Here is a 17,006-nt window from a genome sequence, read left to right on the forward strand (position 1 = left end):
GTGTGTGTGTGTGTGTGTAATCTTTAATAAACACCTCCTGTTCCATAGCCTACCTAATAAGACTTCTTATATTCCCTTTTCAAGCATTTCAACTAATTCCAAGAAAAGGGCTTACATGAGTCTGTAAAATGATTCTATAAACCATTAACTATCATGGCTAATTGGGGCTCTACCAGAGAGGTTCAGAAGCTGCAACTCTACTCCTGCATTGTGAATGTCCAGCCCACTCATCTTATGAATTCCTCTGCACCTGGATTTCCAGAAGTCTTCAGCAGGTGCCTCCCATCTGTTCACAAGTTGCTCCATCTTTGAAATCATGTGTCTCTTCTGAGTCACAGTTTCTTATTTACATTTCATCTGTCCAGGAAGGTGTTTGAAGCTCTTTGGATTGCTCCCACCATGAAACATCCACATTTATGCCAAGAGTATGTCTCCCTGGGTTCTAAAACTCTTAGCCCTTGAAATTTTTATGGTGGAGTAGGGCTGTGGGCAGAAGAGAGGGCCCATTCCAACTTGGTGCCTGGTCTCTGAAGGAGCATCCTTTGTTTCCAGGGTCTGAAAGATTTCTCATGAAGGCAAATTCTCTTTTCTGTTCCTGACTCCTCAAAAACTTACAGGAACTGGTAGAAAAATCACAACCATCTAGTCCCTTCTACCTGCTTTGTTTTCCTCCTTTAGTCAAATTACCAACAAAAAACTAAAATCATTTCTTCTTCCTTCAATGAAAGCAGAAGTTGCAATGAATGTAAGTTCATACAAATAAGTGCTTTCTCGGGTTCAAGGACTACAGGTTGGCCAGAGGGGTTACAGAAATCTAGATACCCCATTACTGCTGTAAGATCATTCCACCACCAAGTATGTCTTGCAGGGCATATCCAGCCGGGCTATGTCCATGTCAAAGTCTACGAATCAGAGTGCAGGCTGGACACAGGGATCTTTAGCCCACTGGTCTGCACTTTCTCAACAGGATTTGAGCCATGGGACTCAGTGGAGACATAATCTTTTATGCTTCCATTGTGGAGGAAATACTTTCCACTAGGAATCTGGTGATTTCTGTGGAAGGAAAAATATATTAGCGCCTTCAATTATCTGATCTAGGATCCCTCCTTCCCCCATATTGACTCTTTTCTATACTTGGTCCTTCGCCATGACATGGCTTAGAGACACAGGACTTCTGAAACCATCTCAGATTCTGAGCCCATGCCAAACACCTCCTGGCATTTTCCCTTTGCCCCTACCCCAGGCTTTGAAAAACATTTAAGAAAAGTAGTGATAGGAATGGCCCAACATGAAATAAGGTGATAACATTGAGCAAGAAGTGTTAGACAAAAGGAATCTACTCAGCGTCCAGTTTCAGAATATGTGGAAGTAATCTTGACACTGTATCTCTTGTACTTGTTGACTTAAAGCAAGGACTAGCAAGTGTTTCTGCAGAGCCAGGGAGTAAATATTATAAACTGTGGACACAAGTTCTACATCATGTATTCCTCTTCGTTTACTTTTTTAAAAATAACTCTTTTTTAGAAGTGGCTGAGTTTGTAGGTTAGGTTTGGCTACTTTGTCCCTTGTTAATCTCTGACTTCAAGCATTTAGTAGACACAGAATGTTATGGAGGAAGACAAATTTAGAAGTAGTGTTTCGATAGATCTTAAGTATAACTGAGGTCCTATATGGTCTAGTCCCAGGGCAGCATCACAATCAGAGAAACAAGGCCAGAATGAAAAGTTAATTAAAAGCATTCCACAGCTTATTTCTGCTGCCCTGGGAAGCACCCCAAGGTTAGGGCAGCTTTAATGCACAGGTGTGCATTTGCGGATTATCCTCATAATCACTGCCATTCTCCTGGCAACTGTTCCCCTCCCTGGGACAGTTTTATTGCTTCCACTCTCAAATTTCAGCCCTCCAAATTCTACCCAATACTCAGCCCACTTAGCTTCTTTCTTTTCTTTCCTATCACCACCATCCTTCCGTTTCAGATCTTTACTACATAACTGAATTTAACCTTTCTGCCATCTTTAGTTTCCCTTTTATTCAGATTCTTACAGGAGAAGAGAGGCTGGTCAGTAATCCAGCAAACAGGAGTCCTTTTTTCTTTGGAAGCAAAGGAGAGCAGGAAAGATTACAAATATCCACATGCTAATAATTATTGCTCTACTTCTGCAAGAACAGTTTTGCCTCCCCACCCCCTGCATTGGTGGCCATAGGAAAGAAAAAACAGGAGACAGGATTTGGAAAGATTTCATTTGTGACTTTTTTCTTTGTTTTCTCTACAGCTGCTAGACATAGCAGGAAACCTCCTTGAAAGACCATTGGTAACACAAGATACATCAGATAAATACCTTGCCCTCATCAGAATGTTCAACAAAGACCTAGATGCCGTGAGGATAATCTACAATCAGCATGTCCAGGAGGAGGCAGAGTTTGGTAGATTCAGTGGCCAGGGGATTTTGATGTGGGCGGTTCTGTTCCTGAGAAGGGTATAATGCACCCCTCTTGTCTTTGTTAAGTGTCCATATATGGATCTATGGCATTCTCCAAGAAAAGCAACTATAACCCTCTTGCTTGAAATTCCAGACCATCTTGGGCAGTTTTAGGGTTCACTGAACTGTGCATTTCCATATATCTGGGATTGAGATGGGCAACCTCACCCATAGTGGTGAACCCTTGACCACCCAGGTCAATTGTGACTTTGGCATAATGGATGAGTTGAGCCCTGATCATTGGTGTCACACTGATTACTCTTCAACATATCTCAATTCATAATAGATTTTTACAGGGCCTGAGAAAAGTTTCCTCTTCCTTTCACTGCCATAGCAACTGTATTTCTGTGGGGAGGAACTGCAGGAACCTGGCAAAGGGCAGTGAATTACCTTGCGGAGGTGTGATGTGTCCATTTTTATTACAATTAGATGCACTGCCTTGTTTGTTTGAAAATCAAATGCAAGTTTGTTTCAGTTTTACAGAAATTTCTTGTGTCCTTACTATATGCAAGGAATGTTGGTGGGTATTGCATGTAGTGGTAGGTCTGGGTAAGGGATAAAGTAATACTAACAGATGATTGCTCATAGAATATGAGAAGTGCTTGAGTTGTAAGGAACAGTAACAAAAAAGATGAATTGTGGCTGAATGATTCAAGGTTGGGTCTATGGAGAAGGTGGTATTGAGCTGAACCCTGAAAGTGAGGGGTTGATAGCAAGGGAAGGAGACAAAAGCTTCCAAAGCAAAGGCATGAGAAAACACAGATGCTCAGCCAGAACTCCCTGCACCCAAACAAAATATGTAGAGCGAGAGATCAAGACAGTCCTGGAGTTTGGGATTGATTTGTGAAGTGCTTTATGTGCCATGCTAAGGAACCTGAAAATCATTGTTCAGACGAGGGAATTTATGAAAGGTCTTTTCTTTTTTTTTAATTAAATTCTTTTATTGGTACATTGTAGGTATACCACACAATTACATTTCTCACTGGGAATTGTACCTTTGTATAATGCATCTTGGTTCTTATTTTTTCCCCATTCCTAGCCCTCCCTTCACACCCTCCACCCTTCCCTATTTACAAAGACTTTATTTCCATTTTTTCCATTTCTCAGCATTTTTTCCTTTCCCTTCTTTCCTTTCCCCTGCCCCTCCCACTACCCCTACCCCTTTGGACCTTTTCTTCCTATTTTACATTATCAGTCATTCATTCTAATCATTGGTACATTTTAGGTATACAATATAATGACATTCATCATTGGAAATTTGCACCTTTACATAGTCTCTCTTGGTTCTTATTTTTCACCCTTGCCCAGCCCTCCCTTCAGCCCCTCCAGTCCTCCCTATTTACAAAGATTTTGTTCCTGTTTTTCCATTTCCTCATATTAATCCCATTCCCTTCTATCCTTTCCCCTAGCCCTTCCACTTCCTTCCCCTTTGCCCCTTTTCTTCCTATTTCACATGACCTATTATACATTTAGTCCTTATTTACACTTTCAGTTTCTCACACCAGAGAAACTATTCGGTATTTACACGTGTGTCCTATTTATTTCACTTAAGAGTATTGCCTCAATGTGCATCCACTTAGCTATAAATGTCTCTAATTTCTCATTTTTTATGACTGAGTAGTACTCCATTTTATAAAAAAAACCACATTTTCTTTATCCAGTCTCCAGTTGATGGGCATTTGGGCTGTTTCCAAGTTTTAGCTATCACAAACTGTGCTGCTATGAACATGGGTGCACATATATCACTGTGGTATGATTCTTTGAATTCTTTGGGGAAGATCCCCAGCAGTGGAATAGCAGGGTCAAATGGGACTTCCAGTCCTAGTTCTCTGAGGTATCTCCATACTGATTTCCACAGTGGTTGCACCAGTCTACACTCCCACCAGCAGTGGAGCAGGGTTCCTCTTTCCCCACAGCCCCGCCAGCATTGGTTATTGGTTGATTTCATGATAGCAGCCATTCTTTCTGGAGTGAAGTGGAATCTCAGCATTGTTTTCATTTGCATCTCTCGAATGACCAGTGATGTTGAACATTTTTTCATGTATTTATTTGCTATTTCTACTTCTTTGTGTGAGAAATGTCTGTTCATTTCAGATGCCCATTTGTGGATTGGGTCTTTAAATTTGGGAGATCTGATCTTTTTAAGTTCTTTATAGATTCGAGATAGTAGACCTTTGTCTGAGGAAGAGCAGGTGAAGATTTTTTCCCACATTGTGGGTTGTCTCTTCACACTGCTGGTGGTTTCTCTTGCTGTGCAGAAGCTTTTTAATAAGAAGAGATCCCATTTGTTGATTGTTTGTGCTAGTTCACGGGCAACTGAGGTTTTGTTCATAAAATCTTTTCCTACACCGATGTCTTCAAGGGTTCTACCTAACCTCTGTTCCAACTGGTTCAGAGTTTCTATTTTAATATTTAGATCTTGAATCCATTTTGATTTTAGTTTAGTGCATGGTGAGAGATACAGGTCTAGTTTTAATCTTTGGCAAGTTGAAGCCCAATTTTTCCAGCACCATTTATTAAAGAGGCTATCTTTCCTCCAGTGAGGGTGTTTGGCTCCTTTATCGAAGATGAGATGACTGAGTGTGTCTGGCGTTGTTTCTGCATCTTCTAATCTGTTCCACTGGTCCTCAAGTCTGTTTCTTTGCCAGTACCACGCTGTTTTTATCACAGTAGCTTTGTAGTATAGTTGCAGGTTGGGGATTGTGATACCCCCTGCCATGTCTCTGTTACCTAGAATTGCTTTTGCTATTCTGGTTCTCTTCTTGCTCCAAATGAATTTTTCAATTTTTTTCTCAAGGTCTATGAAGTATGCTGCTGGGATCTCAATTGGAATTGCGTTAAATCTATATAGCAGTTTTGTAAATATGACCATTTTCACTATATTAATCCTTCCTACCCAGGAGCAGGGGATGTCTGTCCATTTTCTGATATCATCTTCAATCTCTCTTTTCAGAGTGCCATAGTTTTCAGAGAAGAGGTCTTTAATTTCTTTCATTAGGATGATTCCTAGGTATTTCAGTTTTTTGGATGCTATTGTGAAAGGAATTATTTGCCCTATTTCTCTCTCAGTGAGTCTGTCATTGGTGTAGAGGAAAGCTATTGATTTTTGTGTGTTGACCTTGTAACCAGCTACTTGACTAAATTTGGTTATTAAGTCTAGAAGACTTTTGGTGGAGTTCTTGGGGTCTTCTATATAGAGTATCATGTTATCTGCAAATAATGACAATTTGACTTCTTCATTACCTATCTTTATTCCTTTTATTTGTTTCTCTTGTCTAATTGCCATGGCTAATGTTTCCAGAACTATATTGAACAAGAGTGGTGATAGTGGACATCCTTATCTTGTTCCTGATTTTAGTGTGAAGGATTTCAGTTTGTGACCATTTAGTATGATATTGGCTGTTGGTTTTTCATAAATGGCTTCTATCAGTTTGTGGTAGAGACCATCTGTTCCAATTTTTTATAGGGTTTTTATCATAAATGCATGTTGGATTTTGTCAAATGCTTTTTCTGCATCTATGGAGATAATCATATGGTTTTTGTCCTTGGCTCTATTGATATAGTGTATTCCATTGATTGATTTGCAGGTATTGAACCATCCCTGCATCCCTGGGATGAATCCACTTGATTAGGGTGTTTGATCTTCTTGATGATCTTCTGCATTCTGTTGGCCAGTATCTTATTAAGGATTTTTGCATCTATGTTCATCAGTGAGATTGGCCTATAGTTCTCTTTTCAGTTGGGTCTTTCTCTGCTTTGGGGATCAAGGTGATGCTTGCTTCCAAGAATGAATTTGGGGGTATTGCTTCCCTTTCAATTTCATTGAAGAGTTTAAACAGTAGTGGCAGCAGTTCCTCTCTAAATGTCTTGTAGAATTCAGCAGTGAAGCCGTCAGGGCCCGGGCTTTTCTTAGTTGATAAGTTTTTAATTACATTTTCAATTTCATTGGTTGATATTGGGTTGTTCAGAATTTTTAGGTCTTCTTCATTCAACTTTGGTAATTCATATGTATCTAGGAATCTGTCCATTTCTTCTGTGTTGTCCCTCTTATTGGCGTATAGGTTCTGGAAGTAGGTCTTGATGATCCTCTGGATTTCTGCTGGGTCTGTTGTAATTTCACCCTTTTCATTCCTAATTGCATGGATTTGGGCCTTTTCTTTCCTTTTTCTGACAAGGTTAGCTAAAGGTTTGTCAATTTTGTTGATTCTTTTGAAGAACCAACTCTTGGCTTCATTGATTTTTTTGCATCGTTCTCTTAGTCTCCATTGCATTGATTTCTCCTCTGATCTTTATAATTTCCTCCCTTGTATGAGCTTTGAGGTTGTCCTGCTCTTCTTTTTCTAGAAGTTTGAGTTTCAGCATCAGGTTGTTGAATTGGGCTCATTCTGTTTTCATAATATGTTTATTCACTGCTATGAATTTCCCTCGTAAGACTGCTTTCATTGTGTCCCATAGATTCCGATATGTTGTATTGTCATTGTCATTGAATTGAAGGAACTGTCTGATTTCTTCTTTAATTTCCTCTGTGACCCATTGGTTATTGAGAGGTGTGTTGCTCAATTTCCATGTGTTTATGAAATTTTTTGAGTTTCTTTTGCTATGGATCTCCAACTTCATCGCACTATGGTCAGATAATATACAGGGGATAACTTCAATTCCTTTGTACTTACTTAAACATGTTCCGTGTGTGAGTATGTGGTCTGTTTTGGAGAATGACCCATGTGTAGCTGAGAAGAACGTGTATTCTGATTTTGTGGGGTGGAAGACTCTGTAAACATCTGTTAAATTCATTTGTTCAAGAGTTCGATTGAGTTCTAGTATTTCATTACTTATTTTTAGTCTAGTTGATCTATCTATTTATGACAGTGGGGTGTTGAGTTCCCCCACTACAATTGTGTTAGTGCATATATGACTTTTCATGTCTGTTAGTATTTGTTTTATATAGTTGGGTGCACGAGTGTTTGGTGCATAGATATTTATGACTGTCATCTCTTCCTCTTGGATTCTTCCCTTTACAAGGATGTAGTGTCCTTCTTCGTCTCTCTTAATCAGTGTCGGTTTGAAATCTACTTGATCTGCCAAGAGGATAGCTACTCCTGCTTTTTTTCGGGTTCCTGTCCCATGCAGTATTGTTTTCCACCCTTTAACTTTCAGTCTATGAGTTTCCTTTTGAATTAAGTGTGTTTCTTGTATGCAGCATATTGTTGGATTTTGCTTCTTGACCCATTCTGCCAGTCTATTTCTTCTCATTGGTGAATTGAGACCATTAACATTGATGGTTATAACTGAAACGTATTGACTTGTCATTGCCATGACTTTTTCTTTTTGTTGGGTTCACCCCCTTTACATTTTTCTTGTCATGCCAGATGGGTTCATTCTGCTTTACTCCCTGGGGTTGTGATCCTCAATGTCTATTCCTAGGATATTGTGTCAAATTCTTTGGAGTGCTTGTTTGGTATTCACGAAGTTCCTAAGGTGCTCTTTGTCATGAAAGTATCTTATTTCTCCATCCATTTTGAAAGATAGTTTTGCAGGGTACATCAATCTTGGTTGGAGGCTGTTTTCTTTTAGGGCTTGGAATATGTCACTCCAAGCTCTTCTTGCCTTGATGGTTTGTGTCGAGAAGTCTGCTGTGATTCTGATGGACTTTCCTTTGTATGTGATTTGTTTCTTTTCTCTGACTGCTTGGAGAACTTTGTTCTTCTGTTGTGTTTCTGGAATCTTAACAATTATATGCCTATGTGTAGTTTTTTTTGATCAAGGCTATTTGGAGTCCTATATGCCTCACTTATCTGTATGTCAAGCTCTTTTCCCCTGCTTGGGAAGTTTTCGGCCATTATTTCTGTGAGGAGATTTTTTTATGTCATCTGCATGCTCTCCTGTTTCTTCATTGAGTCCAATCAGTCTTATGTTATTCTTTTTTGCATCATCTAGCAGCTGCTGGATTGATTTCTCATGTTCCCTTATAATTTTGAAGCAATTTTTCTTTTCCTGGTCACTAATTGCAATCTTATCTTCTATATCTGAAATTCTGTCCTCACATTGGCTCATTCTGCTGTGTAGACTTTCGGTGGAGTTTTTCATGTCCTGGAAATCTATTTGCATCTGTTTTATGGATTCCATTTGTTTCTTATGTTGGGATTCCATCATGGTCCTCAGCTCCTCTCTAGATTTATTAATCATGTCTTGCACTAGGGGCACAATTTCTCCTGTTATCTGAGAAATTATTTGTGATTTCATTTTTTCCAGATCCCTTTTTGTTGCCAGTTCAGTGGGTCCAGGTGGTTGAGTATCAGAGTGTTCCATCTCATTTCCCTTTGGGGTTTCTGTAGGTGATCTGGAAGTCTGGTTTTGAGACTTATTTACATGTTTTCTCATTTCAACTGGGGCGGGGGGCTGTTAGTGCCTGCACGGATTACCTCCTTTGAGCTGGGTGGGGTGGGACGGGGGCTGGGAGCAGCTGTAGGGATGGTGACCCAAAAGCCCTTTCCTGTGGGCTGGGAGCAGCCAGAGGGATGGTGGCCGGGAAACCCCTTCCTCTGGACCAGGAGCAGTGGGATGGTGGCTCAGAAGCCCCTCCCTCTGGGCCAGGAGCAGCGGGACAGAAGGTGGCCCAAAGGCCCTTTCCTCTGGGCTGGGAGCAGTGGGAGGGATGGTGACCGGGAAGTCCCTTCCTCTGGACCAGGAGCAGTGGGATGACGGCTCAGAAGCCCCTACCTCTGGGCCGGGAACAGTGGGACTCAGTACCTTGGTCTGGTGGTCTGGTGTCCTCTGCGTCTTTGTAGTGTGGAATCAGGTGGCTGCCTGTCTGCAGCGGGGTGATTCAGTGTCTTCTGCGTGACTCAGGACCTCAGTAGGGCATGCACAGACCTGCCTGTCTGCAGCAGGCTGATTCAGTGTGTGTTCCGTGTGACTGGGGACCTCGGTAGGGTGTGGGTAGACCTGCCTGTCTGCAGCGGGGTGATTTAGCGTGTTCTGAAAGGTTTTTAAGTAGATGAATAATGTGTTAGTAACACATTTCATCTTGAGGTCACTAAAACTGGGCTCCACTGAGGAAGTCATTATCAGAAAATTTGTTGGTCCAGCTTTATGTGGGCCCATCCTCATGACTCCTTACAGTCAAACACAGAGTTTTGAAGACTCAAAAACATCTTTGGGGACAAAATAGTAAATGTGTACAGCTTTAGTAGCTTAAAACCTTACCCATCTTTCAGCACACAGTTCTGGAAGACAGAAGTCTACCATGTTTTGTCTGGGATTTCAACTCAGGGTTATGAGACTGGAATTGAGGTACTAGTCAGGCTAGATTTACTTCTGGGAGCTCTGGGGGAAAATCTACTTCCAAACTCATTCTTGTTGATAGAACCCAGTTCCTGGTGGTTTTAAGACTTGGGATACCCGTGTCCTTGCTGGTAATCAGGCAGGAGCCTCTTCCAGCAACTAGAGGCTACCTAGTCTTTGCCATTTGGTTGCTTCCATCTTCAGGCCAGCAGTGGCACAGTGAATCCTTTCATGCTACCAAACTCTGACTTCCTCTTCTGCCCCCATCCAGAGTACCATTTTTTTTTTTTTTTTTTGAGAAAGGATCTGTCTATGTTGCCTAAGCTGGCCTTGAACTTACTAAGGAACCCATGGTGGCCTCAAACTCATGATGACCCTCCTTCCTCAGCCTCCCGAGTGCTGGGATTACAGGCGTGTGGCACCTCTTCCAGTCAGAGCTGTACATTTGAAGAGCTTGTCTGGTAGCATCAGGCCCACCCAGGATCCTCTGTCTTCTGCTGTGTAATATAAAGTAATCACAGGAATGATATCTCACTATAGCCACCGCTTCTACCACACTGAAAGGGTAGAAATTTATGCAAGGGTGTCATCTTAGAACTTTCCTGATCTTGGAGGACAAACTGGTAATGAAATTAGTGATCTGGGCTGAGTGTGATACATCAGGGAGTAGTGGAGCCTATGGAGAAGTAAAGGAAGGGCCCTCTCTTCAGTTCTTGTTGCTTGTTAGAAATGGAAACATACTGTTGCCATTCTTCCCATTTTACCAGAGAAACTGAAAAGTGATGTGTTGTTTTTTAAATGAAATCTCATATTTGCTAAATCTGGACAGCTAATTATAAGTAAATGAAATTACTATATGAACTAAAATAAGCATGTCCCAGGTGCACCAGCTCTGCTCAAGTGCTTCATAATCCACACAGCTTGTCTCATTCATAACCTTGTTGACCTCTTACAGAAACCATCAAAGTCCACTAAACAAAGAAAATATTATTCCAATACACAGATGAGAAAACTGAGACCCATAGAGAATTGTTCATTTAAGGCAGTGTTGCTCAACCCTAACTACATGTAGAATAATCTTGAGAGCTTCTAAAAATACCTATGACTGTGGAGTCCAGACCAATTAAATTAGAATGGCTCAGCAGGGGGCTCACATCTTCGTCCCTGGGTCACTCTTCCTTCTTCTTTCATAGAGCACGGCGACCTCCCAGGGATGCCTCAGTGTGGGCCCAGGGTGACTTGAGTCTGGAGGTAGATGCAGCAGTTGTGGAGTAACAGGCAGGAGACCTCAGTGGGGAGGAGGGACCTGAGGGACCATGTGGCCTTGCTTTAGTCTGGTTGTGCCATATCCCCAGGGTTCTCATCAGTACACAAGAACATGCCTGCCCTGGCTGGGGGCCTCCGGTGGGCACAGGAGCTGAGGCAGCGCATCCAGGGTCCTTTCAGCAACTTCAGACGCATCACATATCCGTGAGTATCTTGCTGCTGAATGTCAGGTTTGTTTTCATTCTGTACTTTGAATGTGGAAGATCACTTGCCTACAGCATGAAAACCAGCTTCATTTCTTCTCATTTCCAGCAACAGGCTAGATAGCTATGGCCAAGCAGTAAAGATACTGGTACATTTGGACTGAGGTCCAAGCCAAGTCCCTCTGAGTCAGCCAGGCTTAACTGACTACAGGCTGACCCCCTTTTGGTCCTGGGCCTCATTTCTGGGAGAAACCATGTCCGAGACTGCAAGCTCTGGGGAGGTCTTCCACAGTGCTCCCTCAGATGAAATATCTCTTTGCTGCTGAGGCTGCTGGGGCTGCTGGGAAGCAGTGAAGCCAGAGTTCCTTAAAGGGCACTATGAGGACGCCCTGGAGGAGCTTGTTAAAGATGCAGCTGCTTGGGCCTCACCTGTCACCTACTGTGACTCTGTGACTCTGCTTCTTGCCAGTCTCCCCCTGTCACTCTGATGGTGATCAGAACAAGAAAGCATGGGCCTGCTTCATGGGTGAGTCTAGAAGTCAAGATACTTAGAGACCTCTTAGCTGCTAGGTATGAGTGAAAGGAGTCATTTGGGACATTATGTCTGGAATACCATTAGGGATGGGCACTCTTTCTCTGCTCTTTTCTCTCAAAACACTTGATCTTGTTCAAAGCACCTGGCTTTGGGACATACAATGAAAGGAAATAATTAGAACTGGCCATTATTATCACAAGCTTTTGAAATTAGAAAGCATTGTAGAGAAGCTTAGGCCCAAGTACTAAGTACCAAGCATATTACAAGGCTTAACTGACCACAGACTCACTCCTTTTGCTCCATGGGGTTCATTTCTGGGAGAAACTGAGTCAGAGATTGCAAGTTCTAGGGAAGTCTTCTACAGAGCCCCTCAGACAAAATGTTTCTTCTCTGCTGAGGCTGCTGGTAAATAGTAAAGCCAGAGCAAGGCACATGAGCCAGAGGGTGTGAGATGGCAGGACAGAGTATTGAAGGGGGCTGTCACCTCTCCACTGGAGTGTCACCAATTAGAAAAGCGACCCCAGTGGGAGTTATCTCCTTCATATTGCAGAGAGATTTTAAATCTGCCTTTGAAAGTTGGACGTCCAACTTTGAAATGCCTAAGAATTCCATTTTCCCCGGACTGCACAGGTCGAACACAGCATGTCTCTGGGAGAGGTGTACCCAGGGTGTGATCATGTACAACACCTGCTAGGCAGACTCCATAATCTGCTGATGAAGGAATGAAGGATAGAGAAGTGAAGTTATTTGCCTAAGGTTTCAGAGACAGAGGACTGGAAAAAAATGTCTGAGTCTTGGGTCTCCCAGCCCAGAGCTCTTCCTGGGGCTGCCCAGCCATGAAAAGTTTGGCTGGGAGTAGAGCCAAGCCCTCACACTTCTTAGACATTCCATTAAGGAAGAAGGAAAAAGAAATGTGAAGGTAGGAAGGGATGTTGGGCTGTTTTCAGGAATGTGGACTACACAGCTACCATAGATCTAGCTCCAGGGAACCAGGAACTCTGAAATATGTATGCAGAAATTGATAAAGATGTTCTCGGGAACAGTACCCATGAGGGACAGAGGGGAAAGAGATGGGGTAGGGGAGAGGTTGAGCTGCTGGATAGTAATAGCCAAGGCTTCAGTTAATTCACTGAGGGGAGGAATGTCCCTTGAGAGCTGCCCTGCCTTGTGCCCCTACATGAGCTAGTCCTGGCTTGTGGGCTCACCTGGAAATCGACACAGCCTTGTCTTTGATTGCGGCTGTTGTCAAAGAAGAAAGCAGCTATGCTGCATCTACAGCCAGCATGGCTGACCAGAGTGGGACTGGGTTTAGGGGAAGTCTGGGTGTGGTCAGAGGGCCTGGTCCCAAGAGGAAATCTGGATGGCACATAATGGCAACCTCCGCAAGACTCATGAAAATTCCCGTTTTCAAAATGAATCCAAATGTGTAATATATATTTGTTAGTCATTCAAAATGTTGTGCATTCTTTGCCATGAAGTGAAATGGAAGTGACAGGGAGTCTGGGTGTACTGCTTCCTGTGCCTTCTCAGACCCACTAAGTGACTGCCATATGCTCCATGTGAGAACTCTCTGACCTTTATCTCTTCCAAATACAAAAGAGTGAGATCTGTGGGTTGTGAGACTTGTGGAAATCCCACAGAGTGTGAGGGGAGAGCTAGGCAAGAGCCGACCCAGCTGGTTGGGGGACTTCTGCTTCCCATGGCTGCCTCACGGTGCACTTGTTAACTCACCACAAAAGGGAGCTCAGCCACTTGGGGTGCAGAGCTTCCTTTGCAGACAGGAGAGAGGATTGAAGGGAAGGCTCAAGGGATCTGGTGGATTTAAAGAGCAAATAGACTGTAAAGACTCTTCCCAATAAGCTGCCTCATTTTGCTAGCAGGACAAATACAGATTCCACATAGTTAATGTGAAGGTTTCTGAAAAATAAAGATACTTCACCAATTGTCCCAGGAGCCGGACTTTCGTTGAATGTTGCAGCATGTATCAATACCAGGGGAAACAGTTGTGGGTACCAGTGCCTCAGTCCAGACTGCCCACTCTCCTCTGGGGTCCTCAGCATTCTTGTGGAAGCCTCTGCGTGTGTGTGTGTGTGTGTGAGAGAGAGAGAGAGAGAGCACATGCATGTGTGTGTGTATGTCTCAGTGCATGTGCGCACAATTAGGAGGTGACAGGTGGGTGGGACCTCATATAGCATCTCAAGGAGTGGCAATGTTCTTTATCACTTGCCTTAGATGAATTTTTAAAGACAGGAAATCATCTACCTATATATTGTTATATACAAATACATATGTACACATATATAAGAATTATATATACTTGTATATGTACATATATAATGTCATGCAGCTCATAGTTTTTTTCTTTTTCTAGGATTTTTCTTAAATATTTTAATTTCCCTTGTGCTTAGATTTATTTATTTATTTACTTACTTATATTTGTACTGGGGATCGAACTCAGGTCCTTGCGCTTGCGAGGCAGGCACGGTGCCACTGAGCTACATCCCCAGCCCCCTTGTGTTTAGATTTCTTGAGGGCCTTCCCTTCCCTTGTAGATGACTAACTCAACTAGGTGAAAGGTTGGCGAAAGCTCTGGGGAAGGTTTCAACATCCTCATCAACTATGGTTTAGCCTGAGTTTTAGCAAGTGCAGGCGCCCTCTAGTGGTTCGAGGAGGATGTTCAGGAGGAAGAATGTGAGCGCCTTCAAGGGTATTTGGAAACCAGCCCCAAAAAGCCATGCAGCCTCTACAGGCTGCAGTTTGTTCCTCAGATCCTTATTTTGACTTCTGATTCTATATAATTTTTTTTCTCTTGTGTACGGATAGTTGCATGGAATCTGCTGAAGGAAAGCGAATGATACAACAATATGAAGATATATTGTCATTGCTGGAAAAGTAAGCAGCTTCTGGGATTGATTGCCTCATCCTACCAATTGCAGATCCCTCCCCCACAATGCCTGTTGCTGTTCCAGGTTCATGCAAGTTCCTTAGCAGCTCTGAAATGTCGCTGTGTGTTTTATGTTATAGCCTAGGTACTTGTGAGTGTAATATTTCTAGGTTCCACATACAGGGTCTATGCTAGACACATATGCTTTCCCAGTGTAGCTTTGCTGGGAGCATGGTACAAGCCCTTCGGAGCTAAAAGGTGTTGGACCAGATGAGCAATGAGCATCTCAGAAAATCACAGCCGCTACTCACGAAGCAGAAAGCAAGAGTCAGTGCTGCACTGAGAAGAAATAAGTCTAAAAAATGTCTCCTGCATCCCTTTATGAAGAAAGCATAAGAATGAAAATTTTATACTGGTTCATCATTGTTCCTACTTGAAAGCTGAGTAGGTCCTTTTGAAAGTGTAAGATCTAGAAACAGCCTGTGGTCTTACTTCTCCCTCTGCCATTTGCTCTTTCTCCTGATGCAAGAGATAAGAGAGTAGATATGATGACTGGGATTCTGATTTTGCTAGGCATTGTGTTAGATAAATCAACTGGTGGCACCCTCACCTGCCAGATAAGCTGTGCTCTATTCCCTTTACTTCCCAAATAGCTTCGCACATATTCTCCCCTCTTCGTTTTCACCACCAGCGTCTTCATGAGAGCCTGGGTCTTCTCTAGCCTGATCTGCTGCAGCAGCTCCCTGAAGGTCCTCCTTGCTATTGACTTGTGCCCCTGGTGGCCCACACTGTTGCCAAATCCATAATGTCACCATATCCCCTACCAGCCGGAAACCTTTTTCCTTAGTGTGACAGGAAAAGCTCTCCCTAATGTGGCCTTTGTCTCGCTCTCACCACCTCCAGCCCTGGACCTGCTGCCCTCACAGTGTTCCCAGCACATAGTCCTGCCGCATCACCCTTCAATGATGCCAGTGCTTTAGAGGGGAATGCTACTGCCTCCTTACTGTCCCACCTCCACTCACCTCAGTCAAACATTCCCTCACCACCTCTCTGATGTTCTGCTTCTCATTCTCCAGGCTCCCACCTCTGCCCTTAGATGCCTCATGCCCTGTCCAGTCTCCAGAATGGTACATGCCACATTGTATTATGGTGATGTTTTTCTGTAGTCCTTACTCTTTGCTACATTTACCATGAGGCGTTTATTCATTGATTTATTCCCCGAGCCCAGCCATGTTCAGTCAATATGTAATGACTAAATGATGAATGTCCATGAGCTACATGAAGATGCATGTGGGAGAAATGTTATCCAAGAAACTTTTCAGTGTTCTCTGAGACTAACCTCAACTTCTTTTATCCCCTAAAACATCACGTAGAATCTTTTGATTGTTAGAAATGATGCCATCTTTAGAAATCAGTGGTTAGCTGCAGGAGCTACCCCAGGCTGGCTAGATCAGTTCCTAAAGGTTTGTTCAGTTCATACTATGAAGCATGGCCAGGAGTTGGGGAGCTGTGAGGGTAATTGTAAAGTGGCTGTTGTCTCTGATCATTGCAGGTATGAAACAAGACTTTATGAGGATTGGTGTCACTCAGTATCAGAGAAGTCACAGTACAACCTCTCCCAACCACTTCTGCAACGTGACCCTCAGACAAAGGAGATCACTGTCAACTTTAACCCACAGGTCATTTGGGTGGTAGTTACTTCTTTTGTGGGTCCTAAAGAAGAAAGCATTTCATAAGAATATCCAAAAGCTGCTCAAAAGAATTTATACCCTGGATTTCTTTGGGGGTATGAATCCTAAGGTGCAACATTTTCTTAAGTTGTTCGGGTTCATGTTTTGATTTAGAGTTGATCAATATGTTTGCTCTGATTTTGCACAATAGGAAATACAGGCATAGGTCACTTACCAGTAGGTACAAGTTTTGAAAAATGCATTGCTAGGCAAGTTTGCCATTGTGAGAACTTCATAGAGTTACAGGAACTAAGATACCTACAATGCCACTAGGTAATACAGTCCCATGGAACCAAGTCATACAGGTCATCCATTATCAACTGAGGCATCATTAGGTGGCTTAGGAAGATGTGGTGAAATATTCTGACCATTTAGTGCCAAACACTCCAGACCTACTTTGAATTCTTACTATATGCATAGGTCACTGACTAGATGTGGGAAATGTCACCAAGTCATGTCCCCAAGTGTATGTAAGATCTGGTTCTTATCTTCAAGGGAGCCAGACTCTAAGCATGAAAATTCTATCTTTATTACATAACATATGATAAATTCCAGGGTAGCTTTGGAAATAAGACTCTAGCCTAGGGGTTTTCATCTGGGGCAAAGGGGTACTCTTGTCTACTTGGA

General features: G+C 42.7%; 1 protein-coding gene across 14 annotated transcripts in view; it reads left to right on the plus strand.

The window, feature by feature from the left end:
• Dnah9 (dynein axonemal heavy chain 9) overlaps positions 1–17,006 on the plus strand; it is a 373,887-nt gene that overhangs the window by 33,041 nt on the left and 323,840 nt on the right. For 12 of the 14 annotated variants that reach the window (XR_002386940.2, XR_015443305.1, XR_015443304.1 and 9 more), the window contains exons 9-12: positions 2,274–2,424; positions 11,117–11,231; positions 14,589–14,657; positions 16,202–16,328. Coding sequence is in view for 8 of the 14 variants with exons in the window: in XM_087192015.1 (XP_087048141.1) it covers positions 2,274–2,424; positions 11,117–11,231; positions 14,589–14,657; positions 16,202–16,328 (462 nt within the window). In the remaining 6 variants the exon portion in view is untranslated. Of the gene's footprint in view, positions 1–2,273; positions 2,425–11,116; positions 11,232–14,588; positions 14,658–16,201; positions 16,450–17,006 lie in introns of those variants that run through there. The other 2 variants (XM_087192020.1, XM_087192021.1) reach the window with 2 other exon arrangements.

The sequence above is a fragment of the Heterocephalus glaber genome, unplaced genomic scaffold (assembly GCF_053883595.1).
Source record: "Heterocephalus glaber isolate CG9 unplaced genomic scaffold, H.glaber_assembly_v1.0 deba00001564, whole genome shotgun sequence".
NCBI classification, from domain to species: domain Eukaryota; kingdom Metazoa; phylum Chordata; class Mammalia; order Rodentia; family Bathyergidae; genus Heterocephalus; species Heterocephalus glaber.